This window comes from Electrona antarctica (assembly GCF_951216825.1).
Source record: "Electrona antarctica genome assembly, chromosome: 11".
Lineage (NCBI taxonomy): Eukaryota > Metazoa > Chordata > Actinopteri > Myctophiformes > Myctophidae > Electrona > Electrona antarctica.
The window spans coordinates 41,770,415-41,789,517 of record NC_136792.1 but is presented as its reverse complement, the minus strand read 5'-3'; the positions used below and the strand labels follow the sequence as shown (position 1 = coordinate 41,789,517).

Here is a 19,103-nt window from a genome sequence, read left to right as displayed (position 1 = left end):
CCAAGATGTAAGATAATAATTTTTTAATATACTATTAAATTAATTCTGTTCCCTCCTATTCTTTTCAATCTCTGCATGTAACTTAAGTGATCATATCGAGTGATTGTGAGCTGTGCTCCGAGGGCAACCTCGAACTACCATGAAAATGTATGACCTTTGGTTCTTTTTTTTTAAGGATGTGTACAGTGTATTGTGCGTACGTACCCTGATAGGGTTATTTTAAGTTGAGTGTGTTACTGTACATAAAAGGTATAATGTGCAAGAATATTGAGAGCCAGCTATGAACTACATTTGAATAATTATGTGACCACGGTGACGATGCATAATAATATAGCAATAGTCTTGACATTACAGAAGTCAAGTTCTTTCAGTACCTTGCTTTACAACTTCTGAATTATTACTGAACTTTTAGTATTGTGTTGAGAGACAAAATGCATCTTGTTGATTGACAGTGTAAATGAATGCTAATACGTAGATGATGATGCTGGGAGCTTTTAATGTGAAAATAAGGCTATAAGCTGTTGAAGGGAAGCTACATGTACTACAATGGGCTGCACAGGGTCATGGAATGGATTGCCTTTTGTGTTCATATACTTTATTTAGGTATTATTGTGCCTCAGAATGAAACATTAAAGATTCTTCTGATACATCCGCTTTGTTTCTTACTTTGGAGGCTGAATTTTGCCCGTCTGGCTCCCGTTCGCAGTCTTATTTATTTTCTTTCAACCTCAACCCGTTTTTTTCCTCACTTTTACTGGTTTCTCAATTTTACTGTAACACATACATTGGCCACAGGAATTGTATGCTCTCACCTGGTACAGAAAACGAGATTAGATCTAGAGTAAAGACTTGACAATCGATAAATGACCTATTTTGTCAGACCATAAAGGCCTAATGACACAAAACGTGACTGTGCTTGAACAACAGATGTACAGTATCATACCAGGCAAACACAAATGGAATGAGGAATGGATATTTAATATCTTGAAAGCAAGCCATAAGCAGTTCAACTTCCTCATCATTGTAAAGTTGCAAGACTGGTTTAATGACAGTAAGTGAAACTTGCACTATAAAAATAGATCCTAATTTCACATAGGCTGTAGTTTGAGACAAAGGCCTTATGTCCAGATTTCCAATGGGATTGGTGCAAAATTACTGCAGTATCAAGGCATATACAGCAGCATAGCCTAACATTTACTTCAATGTGTAGTTGGATTTCAACTTGAAATATGCACAAACAACTCACTTTTCTCAATTTAAATCTGAGAAATACTTATAGTACTCTATAGGAATAGTAAGAAAATGATTACACTTTCACTAATCTCTTGAGACAGGATTCTATTTTTCCTTTGTTTTGCCAATGGATACCCAGATTACACTTTCACAGAGTGGAACACCCCACAAAGAAAAGCGGATATATAGCCGTTTGGAACAAGAATCTTCTAATTCAGTTGTAATTCTTGTAATGTACAATGATTTATACATTGTCTCTTAATGTCAACATATGGAAAGGACAAGAATGTCACCGTTTACCTGAAACCATGAAATTCCAGGCAAAGACCTTGGTATGATATTATTTTCTCAACATTCAGCACCAGTAAGTCAATTCTTTGGTACTTTTTTTGGCACACATTAGGTTTGGCCAACTTATCAAAAGCACACAGTAAAATTCTTACTGTGTTAATTTGATTGAAGTCTCAATCTTTACAATCTGTTAAGCTAACACTGATATTTTTTTCAAAGTCCATTTGACACCATTTTACTTTGCACACTTTAAAATGGAAATAACTGTCATGGAAAAAGAAACCGGCATTATTGCACAAGAATGTGACTTTAACAAATGATATTCAAAGTGCATATCTATATTATGTCCCTTTGACCTTTCATACAACAGGCAAGCTGCAGCCCACATTCTAAGCTGAGAACTCAGCACAAACTTTTAGATACTCATGACTGAGGTAAGCAATGTGCTCTGTGCATGCGTTGAGGATCTTCACTACCTTCAAGAGGGAGGGGTTTCTTTCTTTGTAGAGTTTAACAATAGCTAAAACTCATGCCTCAATTTACAGTACTGTACATACTAAAACCTACAGACCAGTGTTGGAAACACTTGCCACCAACAGTTCACTATAGTAGACTATTGTCTATACTTTAGTTTAAAACAATATAGCAGCACTCTGAAAAGGCAAAAGCACACTGTGCACACTCTGGTAGAAGGATGTTACAGACATACAGTAAGGCACGTATGAACACACACACACACACACACACACACTTCTTGGAAATAAATAAATAAATAGCTGAACATGTACAAGCGGGTCACAGTCCTTTACAAAAAAATAATAATAATGCTTGGTCCCTGAATTGAACACCATTGGAAATTTGACATTACCAAACCACAGCAGACCATCATCATTTGATTCGGTTGAATGTCATCGTAACGCATGATGGCATTAGGTGTGTGGCTTCTCTTTATAATAAATAATAATCCATTATTACAGTGAAATGTTTATGCTGAATTTATATGCTACAACAACGAATCGGGGCACCCGCTGGCCTAGCGGTCCAGGCGCATACCACATATAGGTACTATAGAGCGTCGCAGTCGCGCCCCCTACCATGGCCCAGGAAATGAATCCCAATGCATTTTTCCCATAGACATTTCAAAAAGTATTTATTTAAAGACGGTTACGCCGCAGGTCGTGACAACTCATGACAACACAAACAATATTTTGGACCAAACAAATAATTACAAAGAAGAAAAACAACAAAAAAAGTGTTGTAACCTGCCGTTTATTTCTACCCTAACCCAAAAAATTGTGTTTGTTGTCATGATTTGTCACGACTCCAGTTGGCTTTGTCCGCGGCGTAAACGTCTTTAAATAAATACTTTCTGAAATGTCTATGAGGAAAATGAACGGAGAATCATTTCCTGGGCCATGGTAGGGGGCGGGACTGCGACGCTCTATAGGCCATGCCTGACAGCGTGATGCGGGTTATGAGTCCCGATCCTGACGGTGACAGCCTTTGCTGCGTGTCATTCCCAGTCGCTCTCTCCCTGTTTCCTGTCTCTCTCCACTACGTCCTATCAATAAAGGCAGAAAAGCCCCAAAAATCGGTCACCTTTTAGATATAAACTTGTGCTAGCAACATTCAAAGTATAATTGGTCAATAAAAATGAAATTACCGTACTCTCCATTGGGATCAAATAATTTTGTATCGCCTCCGACTTTAGTCAATGACTAAATCTACCGTAAGAAATGTGATTTGACAGTTAACAGTATACCAAGCTTGTGTCCAGTGGATGTCTGGTGATAACCGGAGTGGATGTCTCCAGTGTGTTAAAAAATTTGAGTCTCATCCTGACTTTGCAGTTTGCACAAGTTGCATATTTCGTTCATCTTAAACTAAGCACATGTTAGAGAAGCAAGATGCAGTCAAGTCATTGAAATTGATGTCAAATCTCTATGGTATCCATCGCTCCAAGCTCAATTCAAGTTTGTTTTGCGCAGGTGTCTATTGGGGATTTCTATGGCACTGACTTGTAAAGGCCAGGAACCTCCCATAATGCCGGCCTGGATGGCCACCCCTGTGACCACAGCCAGGTCTGGGTCTACAGACGTGTTGGGCTCCTTCCCAAAGTACTCGCTGATGAGCCTCCTGATCCGTGGTATCCTTGTTGACCCACCGACCAGAACAATCTCATCCACCTCCTCCTTGTCCAAGCGGCCCTCCGTTAAAACGGTCTCAATAGGGGCCAGAATCTTTTGGAAAAGGTCTTTATTGAGCTCCTCAAATAGATCCCGAGTGATTTCCGTTTGAAACACCGTTGGCTCCGGAACCGATCCTTGGGGTGCTCCACCGCTCTCAGCGGGATACAAATGTAGGGGCACACGAATGTTGACACTTGTTTTAAGGGTGAGGTTGAGTTTAGCTGCTTCCACAGCCTGCCGGAGGCTATGGATATCCTCTTTGAGAACAGGTACAACGCCGAATTCTTGTCGAACTCGCTCTATGGCGTACTGAAGTAACCTTTGGCTGAAGTCTTGGCCACCTAGCTTGTTGTTACCTAGGACAAACACAAGCCAATCAAGTTGTGATTAGTCAGTTATCTCATATAAATGGTCAAACTTAGAAATTAAACTTTAAACTGAGGTTACAAGCCATCCAGTTATATCATGAATAGACTGAATTTCAACCAGAATGCTAACCACACAAATTAATTAACTAAGAATGGGAAGGATTTGTGAGCCTTGAAAAAATACAATTACATTACAATAGGTAATCCTACTATCTTTTACCCCAACAACTCATTGAAATGTGAGAAGACCCACCTGCCATGGCCCTGGTGAGGAACATGCCTCCCTGTTTGTTGAGCAGAGATACGTCCAGAGTTCCTCCTCCCAAGTCTACCACCAGCACATTGAACACATCCACTTTGTGGAGGCCATAGGCCATTGCAGCTGCTGTGGGCTCATTGATAACACGCAAGATCTCCAAGCCTGGTGATGGGCGAGAAACAATTATCACAAAAGCAATACATTAGTATTAGTATTAGTATGTTAAAACAATTAAAATAAAGACATGCTTCCTAAGAGTGTAAATGGAAATAAATCCTTAGTCATACATTCATTTGATAACTTTGTCATCTCCAACTTGATAACTTGAGATTATTTTGCTATTACTCTGAATACTGTACTACTAGGTTTGCACAATTCATTGAAAATAATCCAGAATTGTGATTTATGTTCAGTGTCACTATTCATTTGAACACCTTATTTGGTCGGCAGCTACACTTTGTGCTTGTATTACCTTCTGCTCTTCCTCAGTATGTAAACTAATATAACCAGAAGAACACTGTGCAACGCATCTCCCCATAAAATCATTATTAACAATCTCCTATTAACAAACATGGACTACTGACCAGCAAGATTGGCAGCCCTGATAGTGTAGTTCCTTTGTCGCTCATCAAACTCTGCTGGTACTGAGATGACTGCCTTCTGGATGGTTACACCCAGTTGTCTCTCAGCCATCTTCTTCAGTCTCAACAGCAGCCTGGAGCCAATGAACTCTGGGCTCACTGTGAAGGTACTGTTGGTGGAGATCACAAACTCAGCACTGCCATTGTTATTCACCACCTGAAAGAGAAAGAAAAACAAAAGTAGAGAGACGAGGAGGATAACCCAAGCTGTCCAGCATAGAGGTGGAATATTGGTGCTAGACCGGTGCCCATTGGGAACGATGAAAGTCGAGAACAAAATGTTGGAAATGCAATACCCGTCATGTTGTCAGAGTACCTGTTGTCTGTGTCCCTTTTATACCTATATATGGAGATGTCTGTGTCCGTCTGTCTGTGTCCTGAGTCTAGGCCAGTCTAGATACATCGATTTTTGGGAAATCCACGGATCCGACCAACTTCCCACATTTGCACACGTATCACGCCCCCAGAGCCTCGCTGATACGCTCGCCAAGTTTGAAGTCGGTCACGTGGGTAGATAATTATGTTGGCGGTTCTGAACAACTCTCCATACATGCCTATATATGGGCATATTGTCAGATCCACGTTCTGGACAACTGCCTATCCGAACGACTAACCGGCCCTGGGCACCGCACTCCCTCGAGCCCTCACCAATGTGCGAGCGCCGAATTTGAAATTGGTCTGTCCCATGTACTGTATGTGCATGACATGTAAGTATGGGCATGTGAGGTCCATATATGTCTATATACTGTATATGGTCATCAGACTCATCAATTAACACTTTCACCCCTGAACACGAGTTAATTGACTGTAGTACACTTTCCCGTTCGCGAGTTACCCAAGTTATGTTTTCATTGTTTAATCCGCATTTTTAATACGTTTTAAGTCATACAGGCTTTCCACAGGACAGAGTGGAATAGATGACGTCATCGCAAAAAGGTCCATCGCTATGGCGTGCAAAGGATTATGGGAAGGCCAATGTATTACAATGGCGGCACGCGTTCCTTCTCCGCTCTGTTGTTGTGATCTGCACTTTGGAATATATTTGAACACTACGACAAGCGATTACACTGTTTTAAAGTGGATTTTCATGATAAGCAAAGTCGGCGCAGTGGCTCTTCAAAGGTTAGTGAAAACACGGCAGGGAGATCTAAATCACGATTGTTTAATCACTGCATTAAAAGTAAAACTCTTAATCAATGGTATAACATGCCTTTGTTGGTACACAGCACTTCTATGACTCATCAGTGTGTTGGTTTTGGCAATGTTTGATCTGGATGTGATGGAACTTTAGATGAACTAATTGGTAAACTGCTGTGAAGACAATTGAACTGACCAATCATTCATGACAAGCTCATCACCTTCTCTTGATCTTGTTATATCACTCATCACCTCACCCCAGGCAAATATTATTTTATTGGTTACATGTTAAGTAGCTGTCATAAAGAATATTAAAGATATCAAATGGAACACAACCACCCTAAAGACTAATCATTGCATTGAGTGATCTTGGTAGTTGGTACATAGAAATTGATTTATTGGAGATTCTGACTTTCAATTGTACATACATTTTGTTTTTATTGTATTCGCTTCGGCAATGTAAACGTGTTTTCTCATGCCAATAAAGCCCATTGAATTGAACTGAAAGTTGACTGATATGTGCAAAAGTGTTGATAGAAAACAGGATGTTGACGTTGTATTGAAGCGGAAGCTCCGTGCCCCGACTACTTTATGGGTTTATTGCCTTCATAAAAATGTCTCCAGTATATAATAACATTCATATGCATAGGTGTATTTATGTAAATCTTATCATCAGCACCACTATCCAATGACCATCACCATACCTCGAATGGGTACCGAGCACTCTCCTCCTCGAGAACCTCGGGTTCAAATATCTTCCCGATGAACCTCTTGGCATCATAGACGGTGTTCTTTTGGTGGTTGCTGTCTGCCAGATCCTGGGCTTCGTAACCGGCCAGCACCTCGCCGCTTGCGGTGAACGAGACGGTGCTGGGGATGCTCTTCCTGCCCTGTTGGTCTGCGATCACCTCCACATCCCCGGTTCCCGGGTGGAACACGCCGACGGAGCAGAAGGTGGTGCCCAGATCCAGGCCGATCACTTTGGGCGTCGGAGGAGGCAAGTACTGCTGGCCCAGATATCCAGCCAGGAACAAAGCCAGGATGACCGAACCTAAAAGGTAAAAGTAAACCGAGGGGAAAAGCTATTAATTAAGATAACGGATTGCTTTGATCCTTGTATTATTTAAATACATAGGCTATGTAAGTAACAAAGCTTGATAGTTGTAAGGAAATTAGACGGACATGACATGCATGATTGATGTGTCTAACTAACATATGTCAGGAGACCGGAGTCAGGACCACATACACACACGGGTACAGTACAGGTGCATCAAACCAAAGTTACCGTATCGTACAGTATTGTACTGCTAGCCATTAGCTTTAGTTCATTTATAATTATTAACGGCACCCGGCGAAGAGTGATTATTTGTCATCTTCACTTACCGATCATAGACACTTCTCCGGACATGGTCATTCAATGTCGTAAACGTTCAACCTATAAAAGAAGCGTGTTGTAACAGGAACACATACAGTGCCAGGCTGCCAGCAGTGAGCACCAGTTCAGAACGATATGTTGTCAGGTTCGGGTTGGTTAAAATTCTCAGTCAGGATACCAACGAACTACACGTCAACATTGTCTCGTGAACCTGGTGTATATGGGTAATGTAGTTCAATAGAGACGTCACCATCATAGGTCTAGTGAATGAACACTACATTTCCCACAAAGCGTAGCAAGTACCTACGTTCTTCTGACGCATACAATTTAGAGATGATTTGGCTTTACAGTCTATGGTTTTTGCACACCATATGATATACCGGTACATGCTTTTAGAGTATACAAATACCGGTATGCAATAGCAATATAGGTTATAATAGCTTTCAAAGTTCCATCCACCACGACTATTTAAATCATTACAAGCTCAAATAGAGAGTGCAAATGAATTAACCTAGGGTATTTTAACATTTATTATTATTTATAGTATATGGAAGCATAACATTACTTATTTCTTGTATTCAAATGTTGACATTTTGTTGATTTTGCTATGACTTATACGAATGTACTGACTTGACCCTGTTTATGCATGCATTTAAAATGTTAAATGCATGCACACACACAGGCCTATATTATATTTTATTATTGTTTATCAGTGGTTTTCAACCTTTTTCATATCAAGGCCAATTTGTATTCAGCATTTGAGCCACGAACCACCATTTGATGAGATTTAGCCTCTCTCAGACACATTTTGTCCACAAATTCCATCCATGCTGTATTGATGTGATATTAAGATAATAACAAAGCAAATTTTGATCAAAATAACAATACATTCTCAAAATGTGTAGATTTCTTGTAAATTAAGTAGCCTAATGCAGATGTTTAACAATACTTTAACTATTATTGTTATAGAGCTAATAAGGATCCATTTGGTTACCAACTCTCCATCATTTAGCTGGGGACCACCTGGAACCCCCTCAAAGACCACTGGTGGTCCACGAACCACCGGTTGAAAACCACTGTATATAATATAACCGACACACAACACTGCCAGTAGGACTTTTTGTTAGAGTGCTGCTGAATATAGATTAATGTAAAACCTTGTTGGATACATTGATTCTCCAATATCCCTGCTTCATGTCTACTAGTTTGTTACCATTGCTTTCATATTCAAATGCTGGACAGACATATACAGACAGACTATAGACTAATACTTAATTATTGTAGTAATTATTGTATTGACAGAAGAGTGACAGAAGATTACATTACATTTATTTACATGTACAAAAGTTGTTGAAACACATTGGGAATGAAATACAAAGGCGGTCATGGATGCACACAATACAGAAAAGAAAATATTACAAGCTAAATGTTTTGTGAACATAGCGCTAAATGCCAGGAACATATTAGATTCAAACCTGTGAATATTATGGTTTAGATAAAGGCTCCACATGCAGAAAATATTGAATGATTTAGATTACAATAAATATAATAAAATATTGAATTGACAAAATCTCACTTGGTCAACCACATAATATGTGGTTGACCAAGTGAGATTTTGTCAATTCAATATTTGATTCATTACCAAGTTCCAGTTCCACATATTTTGTGGAACTGGAACTTGGTAATGAATCAAACCCTGGTAACATTAGGATGGTTTGGTATTTTCAGTGTTTGTGTACACTTATAAGTAGACAATTGTCACTGAAGACAATGTTTCTATACGTATACAGTATGTGGCACACATGAGTGGTTATAGCTGTATCCTTCATTTTAAATGAGGAATGTGAATATATTCTATTTAGAAATCTGAAGGAGAGACGACAACAGTCTCACAGCACTGTGACAAATGATTGTTGATTCTTTTCTTTCTTTTTTTCTTTTTTCTTTTTGCAAGTGCAATTGAATTCTTGAAGATATGTGTTTAGTGACTAGAGATTTCGAGAGCATCTGCAAGATGGTCGCCTTCCTCCTTGCTGTTTTCTGAGCATTCAGAAGGGATGAAACAGCCGGAATCTCTGGGACAGTCACTATCACCCTCCTGTAGAAGACTGTGGTCTTTTCCCTCTGCCACGTCTTCACCTGGTGGGTAAACAGGCCAAGGGAAGTGAGACATCATGAGAAACATCAGTGGCCATTTAATGGTCGACCACAATAAAAAGGAAAATCACTGTCAATTGAAATGAGCTTATTAACGACCAACATTGTCAAAACTAACTGATCTACAAGCTCACAACACTTGTATTTGAGAAAAAAATATTTTCTGATCTTTGAAAACTGAAACAAATGTGTGTAGTCTATATCACTGGTTCCCAAATAAACACTGAGATGGGTCCCATTTGTGGGTGGCGCTGGCGGACACATTTTTATGGGTCCCTTTATTTTTTTTGTTTCCTATACATTTGTTTTTTAATTATTATTTCAAAACATTTGCAAAAAACATTCCCGAAAAAGCTAAATCTTTCATGAATTAAAAATAAAATTCAGTGATTAATTTCAGTAATTTCATGAAGAAATCAAAGAAAAATCTAAGAAATCCCATGAATTAGAAATGTTAAAAAAGTAGTGAAAATAGCCGATGTACAAGCTCACAACACGGTGTGAAACGTCACGTTGTGAGCTTGTAGATTTTCTATTTCAGTAGTTTGGGACCCGGGCAAAGGTCTAATTCCTCTTCTGGGTCTCATAACAAGTTTGGGAACCACTGGTCTATATCATGATTGAAACAAATTGTCACTATCCCAGAAACATTAAAATAGAATAGAGAATAGAGATATTAAAATAGAAGTGACGTACATTGTCTCCGTTCATTGTCAATGGCAAAACTTGAGACGTGTGGGGACAAGATTTAGCGGACATTTGACCTGAATTCCCCTTACATTGTCAATGGCAAATCTTGAGACGTGTGGGGACAAAAGCTGTTTATAGAAGGGGCTAGCGCCCCTTAAAAATCACACTTGTATGAAGTGAGGGGCGCTCTTATATCATACATCACTTTCCGTGCTCAGCCAATCAAATAATTTCTGTGGTACAAACACACAGCTGTGCATAGGAGGGGCTAGCGACCCTCAAAATATACTACTGCTGTTTTCGGCAGTGCAATGTGTTAAGAGTAACACCTTGTTTGTCACTGCCTGTTGCATATTGCTTGTGGGCCAACTTGTGTGAGGGAGATAAGTTCTGTAAAGAGGAAGTGCACTCATTTGGCTTTTGTCCGGAGTGACTCCAAACATCAGTCAAAATGGTTTGCAGAGGGAGGCTCTACACACTTATCTGTGAAAACATGCAAACTAACACTTTAACATCTAGATGAGGTGACTTGAGTCACAAGAGCTGAGAGAGCAACACATTTCCTGCTTAGGTAGATGTTGTTGATTATTCCTTTCGGATTTGATTGTCAGACCTGATTGAAAAGGCCTAAAACTCTTAGCATGGGCAGTGTCATTAGGTTGACATTAGGCTAGCATAATGGAGTTCAGCTTGATTAAATGTCTCTCTGGTCAGTCAACAAGCTTGGCAAGGTCATACTTCATTTCAGCACCATCTGTCTGGTTCCCCTGCCAGGCTGCCACCCAAACATCAATTATTACTTTACCCTTTAGCAACCTATAAACACTGCTGTGTCTTGTGGTAAGAATGCCTGTTTAGAGAGAGGCACCAGAACAGCTCTTACAGGAAATCACTGAATAGGCTTTCTTTGCATTCAGTATTTCTACCTGATATGGTTGAAATTAATTTAAATTACTTATTTAATTCCCAATTATATCTATAGATAGTTTAGTTTACTTATAGTTTAGTTTATTTGACAATTATACATGTTATCAGTTACAATTATGCAAGTTCAATCAGTCAATCAACTTGCATTGTTTGTGTTCCTGTGCAGTCTAGTAAGTATAGTATTGTCGACTTCATTTACATATTTTTCATGTGGTAATTCTTGTTATTTCACTGTACCTTCTGCATAGCGGAAGTCGGCAGCAGCCAGCAGCCTTCGTCTGTGCTCTGGGTCGTTAACATTTAACTCTATGAGGTGCTTCTCCTTCAGATGCATCAGGTCGTCTACCGTCTGGTAGCCATTGATGAGCAGGGCAGAGGTATACTCCTGAAAACATTGTTTACAGCATTAGTCTCTTGAGACCGACTGTTGACTAACGTCAAACAATCAAATTCAAAGGAAAAGAGCGTACTGTTTTTGAGGGGCCCTCCTATGTCCAGCTTTGAGGGTTAAATTTGTGTAAACACAAACATTGTCTTAACACAAACATTGTCTTAACACAAACATTGAAGGCCATTGACAATGAATGGCCAGTTTTGAGTGTTTGTCCTAACACAAACATTGAATGCCATTGACAGTGAATGGCCAGTTTTGAGTGTTTGTCCTAACACAAACATTGAATGGCATTGACAGTGAATGGCCAGTTTTGAGTGTTTGTCCTAACACAAACATTGAATGCCATTGACAGTGAATGGCCAGTTTTGAGTGTTTGTCCTAACACAAACATTGAAGGCCATTGCCAATGAATGGCCAGTTTTGAGTGTTTGTCCTAACACAAACATTGAAGGCCATTGCCAATGAATGGCCAGTTTTGAGTGTTTGTGTAAACACAAACATTGAAGACGAAGGTGAGGACGCAAATTGTGATTTGCCGGAATGAGTTGATATAAGAGCGCTCAAAAAATAAAGGTAAAATCACACCTGTGTGATGTGAATCACACAGGTGTGAGTTTTCCTTTATTTGTTGACGATGGGTTCTCAGATTACATCAGCAACATGTATACTGTAGCTGTATTATATTTGGTTTATACACAAGCCAAATTCCGATGCAATTTCATGCCCTGTTCTCACCTCTAAATTGAGTCGCTCCAGTAGCTCTATGAGAGTTTTGGGACGAGGTCTCTTACACAGCTTCTGTTCTCTGATCTTTGGGGTCTCTTCCTCCTTCTCCTTCTCAGCGATGATGTCGTCTACGTAGATGAACTTGAAGTTTCCCACCTTGTTGTTCAGCATGCCTGTCCAGATGCCCATGGGAGGCTTACTGATGATGCTGATGATGTCACCAACCTACGGTAATGGCAGCGTTAAGTACATTTTCAATAACCGTAACTGTTTATGTGACAACCTAAGAAAAGGGCACCATTCATGAATTATTTTGTGGGGGGGGGACGGACAGGGGGACGGACGGACAGGGACAGCTGAGTACCACAGTATATGTTGTGGTCCTCACGGCCAAGCTACACCAGGCTTTTCTCGCCTGCGCGTGCGTTTTTTTAATAGGACTGGACCTAAATTCAACGCACGCGTTTAGGGTAAACACGCGCGTTTTGTGCGCGAAAAGCATGGTGTAGCTTGGCCGTCAGCTGACATTCATGTTCATGTTCAGTGTCATTTACCTTGAGCTTGAGAGAATCTGTGTCATATGGACTGGGTACGAAGTCTGTGTGGACACGGGCTCTGCCACAGAACGGTCCGTGGTAGGAACCATCATCCTCCAGCCTTAGACTGTTCCTCTGACTGGAGCCCTCTGACACACTGGCCACACCACCTGAAACCAAGAAGCACAAGTCAGCATGGCTGCAATTGTGTGCGTACATGCATGTGTGTGTGCGTGTGCGTACATGTGTGTGTTTGTTTGTATGTCTCAGTCGCTGATCATTCCCTATGGTGCTGAAATACAAGAAGTTCTCTTTATATTATAATGAATGTGTCCCCTTTAGTTGTTGTTGAGGTATTTCTTTTAACCCTAGAACACTAAACATGGGTGATTTTCACCCGTACGATTTTATTTTTTCAATTTTCATAATGTTGCTGATGTCTGAGGTGGGTGGGTCTTTCAGTACCTTCATGATGCTCAGTGACATCATAGAAGGTTGTTTCCCTGCCCACATCACTGTTTTTTCCTACAGGCAGGTGTTTGGGTGAATTTCACCCGTGTTTAGTGAAAATGTGAAAAATCCAATACACCCACAATGGACTTTTCTATTTTTTTCTTCACTGGACCATTCTCACAGTTCCCAACTTCATTTCTCTTTTTTTTTTAGGAACAAACATTTTTCACCGATTTCCCCCCCACCATGAAATATATATATATATATATATATTATATATTATATATATATATATTTGTTTTTATGTTTAGGGATAAGGGTATATGGCACAGGCCTTATACCCTTATGCTAAAGCACCATTTGACACGTACAGTAGACTGGGCGACGGGGACAAAGATCCTGGCACTCATTATATTGGCTTTAATATTGTCCATGACATTTGCAAATACCATCCAAAATGCTAATGGTTCGGTACTCAGGTCTGAGGTGCATGTGAGTTTCTTATGAACATAATTATGCAGGAACTTACTGGAGGAGCTCAGGCCACTGTATAGGCTGTCTAAGGAGGCTCTGGTCCTTGTTGTGGCAGAGCTGGTCTCTGCTGGATCAGCACTCTCTGCTGCCTCACTGTCTGGGTCCTCATTCTGAGAGGGGAAACATCAAATGATATGATGCAAAAGATTACAACCAACCACTCATTCTTTCCATGGAGCAGACATAGGTAACTGTGACCTGCGTAATTAACGTATCTGGTGCATAATGATATGAGCCACTGAATGTGAAGAACGAATATTTGCAATACTAATTTGCGATACTATATATTTTATTGTTCAATATTAAGCAAAGGCCGTAATTAGACGGCAATGATGCACAGCTAGGAATTTTATTGTATTTTATTTATGTTATTTGTTTAGTTATATTTCACAATTTTACATGGTTACAACTACTGTACATGGCCGTAACCTATTTTGTGTATGACAGGATAGTCTCACAGGGGGAATATTCCATCATTGTGGTATAATATTTATCAGCTGAATGGTTATGAGGATGTGGGTTTAGAAAAGATGGCCGAGGACGATTAGCCACCTGGAAAAAACAGCACAGGGTGACAGATTTTGAGAATAAATGATAAAGTGCGTATGTTTGTGTTTGTAGTTGTGACTCACGGATTCCTTGAGGTGTTTCTTGCCCATCTTTCTGCGCATGGTTAGTGAAATGGCCTTCATCTTCTTCCCCAGTCCTGCTGATTTATGTGGGTCTGAACTCTCACACCCAGGCTCTTCTGCAAGCTGTAAATTAATTCACACATTTGTTATTTGGATGGCCCTAATACAAATAGAATCTCTGGGCTGCTACATTCATAGTAGAAAAAAAAGCAGACAAGCTGTACCACATGTTTATTGAAATCTGAATTGCATTACGAGAAAATCATAAGCTACAGTTAAAATAAAAGTTATATTTACATTTAGAAATTAAAGGGACATTTCACCGCTGGAAGAAACTGCAGTCACTGAATGTTAATTGTATTTGTAGTAGATAACAGTAGCACAATTTGAAATTTGCACCCTATGGCCAGAAACGTGTGTTTTACTAGGGTCTGACTGGATTCCTACAATGACCATAATGCTTTGTTGCACCGCCCCTGCTTGTGGAGAGGGGGGAGGCTGCGTGGAGGTATGACTTGTAATCCAGGAAGGAAGTGAGACCACATTTTGATGACACAGTTTGGTCATGAACATGGCGTCATAAAATATCTAGAAACACATATTACACACATACAAAACCCCAGGAAAGTGTTTCCTGTGTCCTAAACATAATTAAAATAAGATCTGGTTGCAAAAGGGGTGAAGTGGCCCTTTAACAAAATGCCACAACCATTTTGTTACTTTTCATCTGTTTTTGCTAGAAGTAATATAATTGTAATAGATGAAACAAGGCATGTTCAAATAATGTTTGTAAAAAAAAAAGCTATTCAACTGATAGCCTATGTGTTGATTGTGTAGTTTAGGCTATTACAAGTTGAATGTGAGGAGTAACTCAAGTGTGAGCATCTAAATCTTTGTATAGGGAGAGGTGAGGCATACAGTATTTCTATCCATTGTCAAATGGAAAAAGTGTGGGAAGAGAATTGTAGGGGCTTCTTTTCAAATCATAGACAATAACATAAACATCACATATAATTTATATCATATATAATCATAGCTAGGGCACAACACATGCCCAGAAAGAAACAACAAAAACAACAAAGCATGCCCAGATAATAAGTCCAAAGTAATCATATAAAAGCAATCATAATAAAGCTACAAACCGTTGCTGATCCATTTTCCTCTATTTTGGCTGGAGACGGCTGATGTCTGAGGCCCTCAAACCTGCCAAAGCTTGTAGAGCGCTGGAGGGAGAGATTAGAGACAGATCAAGTATATTGTCACCCTCCCCCGGGACACCAGGACCAACACGCACGCACGTGTGCATGCGCCCCACACACACACACACACACACACACACACACACACACACACACACACACACACACACACACACACACACACACACACACACACACACACACACACACACAGGTAGGGACTCATTAAATGATTCATTCTTTCTCAATAGGTCATTTGAGAATTATGCAAGTGATTGCAGTGCAAGTGAGTAGTATTTTTGCACAATTCTCAAATTACCTAAAATCCATCCGTCCTGTGTGCACATTCCATAATTAACGGAAATTGGGTAAAGCAAAACATTAAAACGTCATGATCTGTGTTATGAAATAGTGTTCTGACGTTTGAGATATGTGCCAATCTCTCTTTTTCTCTATCTCTCTCTCTCTTTACTAAATCACACTTTTGAATTTCCCATGCAGCTAAAAGTGGTCATAATCTCTAACAAAACTCAGAGCCCTCATCACCACATTAAAATAATTATTTAAATTAATAATCCCTTGAAAACCTGGTTAAATATGAGGCTGGGCTCGTAGAGATAGCCCTCTGGGGGTTGATTTAACCCAGCTTGTATTACTTTGTCATGTCTGCATCTGCCTAATGTTAACAAAAGATTATAGTTCACTAAAATGTTATGGGGTTCTTATTTTGATAAGACAAGAATGTTCCTTAATCTTCATCGTTTAATCATCATCATCGTTGATTCATTGGATGCTCATATCCTCAAACAATTTCAATGTTTGCATTTTGTTCCCATACAGTTTACTTTAGTGACATGGTATATTAGTGAAAACCTTTAGTAATTACCCACATTGGGTTTTAATGCCATCCCAGCAATGTATTGTCATATAGGGCATTTATATTATAATGCTGGTCTACCACATTTTGAATAGGACTCTTTGATTGAACTACACATTATAATGGTCCTTGCAGATTGTTGCTTTTTTCTGACTTTTTCAGCTTTTTTCATCCTTTTCATGAAAAAAACGCAACAGTCTGCAAAGACTTTAAAGGAGAATTCCATGCTAGAAGGCTTTCTTACCTTTCTTTGTAGTTGTTACGTCCCCACCAAAGAGGTCCAGGTGTTTTTTTGTGCAAAAATTCCTTATTGGCTATTTCCCCTACCATAAGCCCTCAATGAATTGCATTGAATTGGATGGGAATTGAATGGGGCTATGGGGTGTTGTGCTAATTTGCTTATTTCCATCGAAATAAGTAGTAAAGTGTGCCGCTTGGGATATTATTTACATTATGAAGAAAAAAATAATAATTTTGAGCGATGGAAATAAGCGAATTAGCACAACACCCCATAGCCCCATTCAATTCCCATTCAATTAATTTAGGGCTTAAGGTAGGGGAAATAGCCAATAAGGAGGTTTTGCACAAAATAACACCTGGACCTCTTTGTTGGGGACGTAACAACTACAAATAAAGGTAAGAAAGCCTTCTAGCATGGAATTCTCCTTTAACTCTCTCCTATCTTTAATCTATTTTTATAGACGTTTTGGTTTAATGTGACAATTCCCATGCTAACCTCACTATTTCGTAACGGTTGGTTTTAACATTTCTTGCATACAGAATGTAATATTATATTTTCACCTACCTTTGGTTTGCTGCTCTTTGGTTTGTCTGAGACACTCGAGGCTGTCCTCTGTAACATTTTGTCTATTGCTGTTAGGTTTTTCTCAAATCTCAGTTGTAGGCTCTTATAACTTCTCTGATGAGCTCTACTTACTGACAGTGACAAGTGACAACACAGTGTTAACTGTACCACCGAGACACGTCAGACTGCCTCCTCCACTGGCTAGGCCACTTCCTCAAAGCAACAGGATGTGAGGCAGTTCTCCTTTCTGTCTGTTATCGCACTTTCAAAAGGAAAAGTTAAATGTGCTTAAGTGAGCGTTTTGTGGCCTGTCTTTGACATTTTTAATTTGTGTCATTACCAGGAACAGCTCCGTGTAGAGCAGGGGTGCCCACACTTTCTAGACTTGAGAGCTACTTTCAAAATGACCAGCTCAACCAGATCTACCCACCAAAAATATATACATATATTATCCCATTGCTGAAAATACAAATGCACTTCTTTTCCTTTTTTGTAATATTGATGAATATTGAAAACACGGCAGGCCTGTTGCATTGTGGGTTTGCGCTGTCCTTTTTGATGTCGATCAATCAAGTGAGTCACCTTAATGTGTGGCAGATGCCAAAAATAGTTTATTATTTATTTTTAATTGTATATTTTTAGGGGCCATGTCATGTGTTCTACCTGCACAGCCTGTGTGATCTACTGGTAGATCACGATCTACCTTTTGGGCACCCCTGGTGTAGAGTTAGGGTGACAAATTATGATGGCTTGGTCACTATAGTTAAAGTGCCTCAAAACCCCACTATTTGTGTTAGGCTTAACCTTACTTGTCAGTGTATTCTCACCACAAAGTTGAATTGAATCAGTGATTACTGTAGATGTGATTTCAAGTTTGTTTGTTTGCCAATTAGTTCAAAACCAGCCACATCCCTCAAAAAAATGATTTAATTGATAGCAAGTGGGATGTCATTATGGTAAATGGTGCAGGCCTGTTTCCCTTTGCTCTAATTTCTTAATGTGGGGGTGAACAGCGTCTGAACACTAGTGCTATTGAGGAAGTATCTGTTGACTGCTATGACAGGCCAACAGATCGAGGAACAGCTGAAAGTGGCAACTCTGTGTTGAAATAGTTTCCGGAATATCTATACTTTCAACATAGTGTGTAGAACATTTTTTCAATGACGTTCATTTGAGATTTTTTGTCCCTAATTGTTTATTGTTATATTACAGAACCTATTGCTACAGCATGCTTGTTTCCTCAATGTGTTCTCAGTGTTTCCTTTCCTTGCTAAAAAAGCAGTTAAAAGTGGCCATGGGTGTCAAGTGAACCCCCCCCCCCATCTATACATCGAGGAGGAAGGACGGGTGGGGGAGGATCTACATATGGAATGGAGTGTTTGAGGTTTGAGTTCAGATGTAGAGTTGCTGGTCAGCTCCATATATGCAAATGTAGGCGATCCAGTCTTCTCCATGTATGGCTATCCAGGGTTTGATGAGGTTAGTGTTGTGATCTTCACATATGGAGACAGCCATATATGGAGCGTGTCACGATACGTGACGGACTGACGGACATATATGGAGCGTGTCATGAGGCGTGACGGACGGACGGACGAATTGACTGACAGGTTTTACAGGTTTTCATAGTAATATGCGAGCATACGTAGGTCGCAATAAATACTCTTCTTTGTAAAATAGGGC

General features: G+C 39.7%; 4 protein-coding genes across 9 annotated transcripts in view; 1 reads left to right on the top strand and 3 right to left on the bottom strand.

Moving 5' to 3' along the window:
* gdpd5b (glycerophosphodiester phosphodiesterase domain containing 5b) overlaps positions 1 to 3,178 on the top strand; it is a 120,158-nt gene extending 116,980 nt beyond the window's left edge. For all 5 annotated transcript variants that reach the window (XM_079513987.1, XM_079513985.1, XM_079513983.1 and 2 more), the window contains one exon: positions 1 to 3,178. This exon is cut by the window's left edge and continues 891 nt beyond it. The gene's annotated coding sequence lies outside the window, so the exon portion shown is untranslated.
* The window catches only part of LOC306932261 (lymphocyte antigen 6D), a 78,641-nt gene that overhangs the window by 41,389 nt on the left and 18,149 nt on the right, over positions 1 to 19,103 (bottom strand). The window lies entirely within an intron of this gene.
* Positions 2,116 to 7,698, bottom strand: hspa13 (heat shock protein 70 family, member 13). The gene is made up of 5 exons (XM_079513993.1): positions 7,502 to 7,698; positions 6,823 to 7,169; positions 4,925 to 5,138; positions 4,335 to 4,502; positions 2,116 to 4,069 (listed from the first exon to the last, which is right to left on the bottom strand). Exons 1-5 carry the CDS (start codon positions 7,530 to 7,532, stop codon positions 3,489 to 3,491), a joined length of 1,341 nt encoding a protein of 446 aa, XP_079370119.1. The 5' UTR covers positions 7,533 to 7,698; the 3' UTR covers positions 2,116 to 3,488.
* On the bottom strand, positions 9,469 to 17,547 carry samsn1a (SAM domain, SH3 domain and nuclear localisation signals 1a). 2 transcript variants are annotated; one of them, XM_079513997.1, is made up of 8 exons: positions 17,424 to 17,547; positions 15,685 to 15,765; positions 14,543 to 14,665; positions 13,906 to 14,020; positions 12,942 to 13,093; positions 12,397 to 12,612; positions 11,505 to 11,652; positions 9,469 to 9,632 (listed from the first exon to the last, which is right to left on the bottom strand). In XM_079513997.1, exons 1-8 carry the CDS (start codon positions 17,478 to 17,480, stop codon positions 9,475 to 9,477), a joined length of 1,050 nt encoding a protein of 349 aa, XP_079370123.1. In that variant the 5' UTR covers positions 17,481 to 17,547; the 3' UTR covers positions 9,469 to 9,474. The 2 variants fall into 2 exon arrangements, with proteins under 2 accessions (XP_079370123.1, XP_079370124.1); XM_079513998.1 differs by lacking the exon at positions 14,543 to 14,665.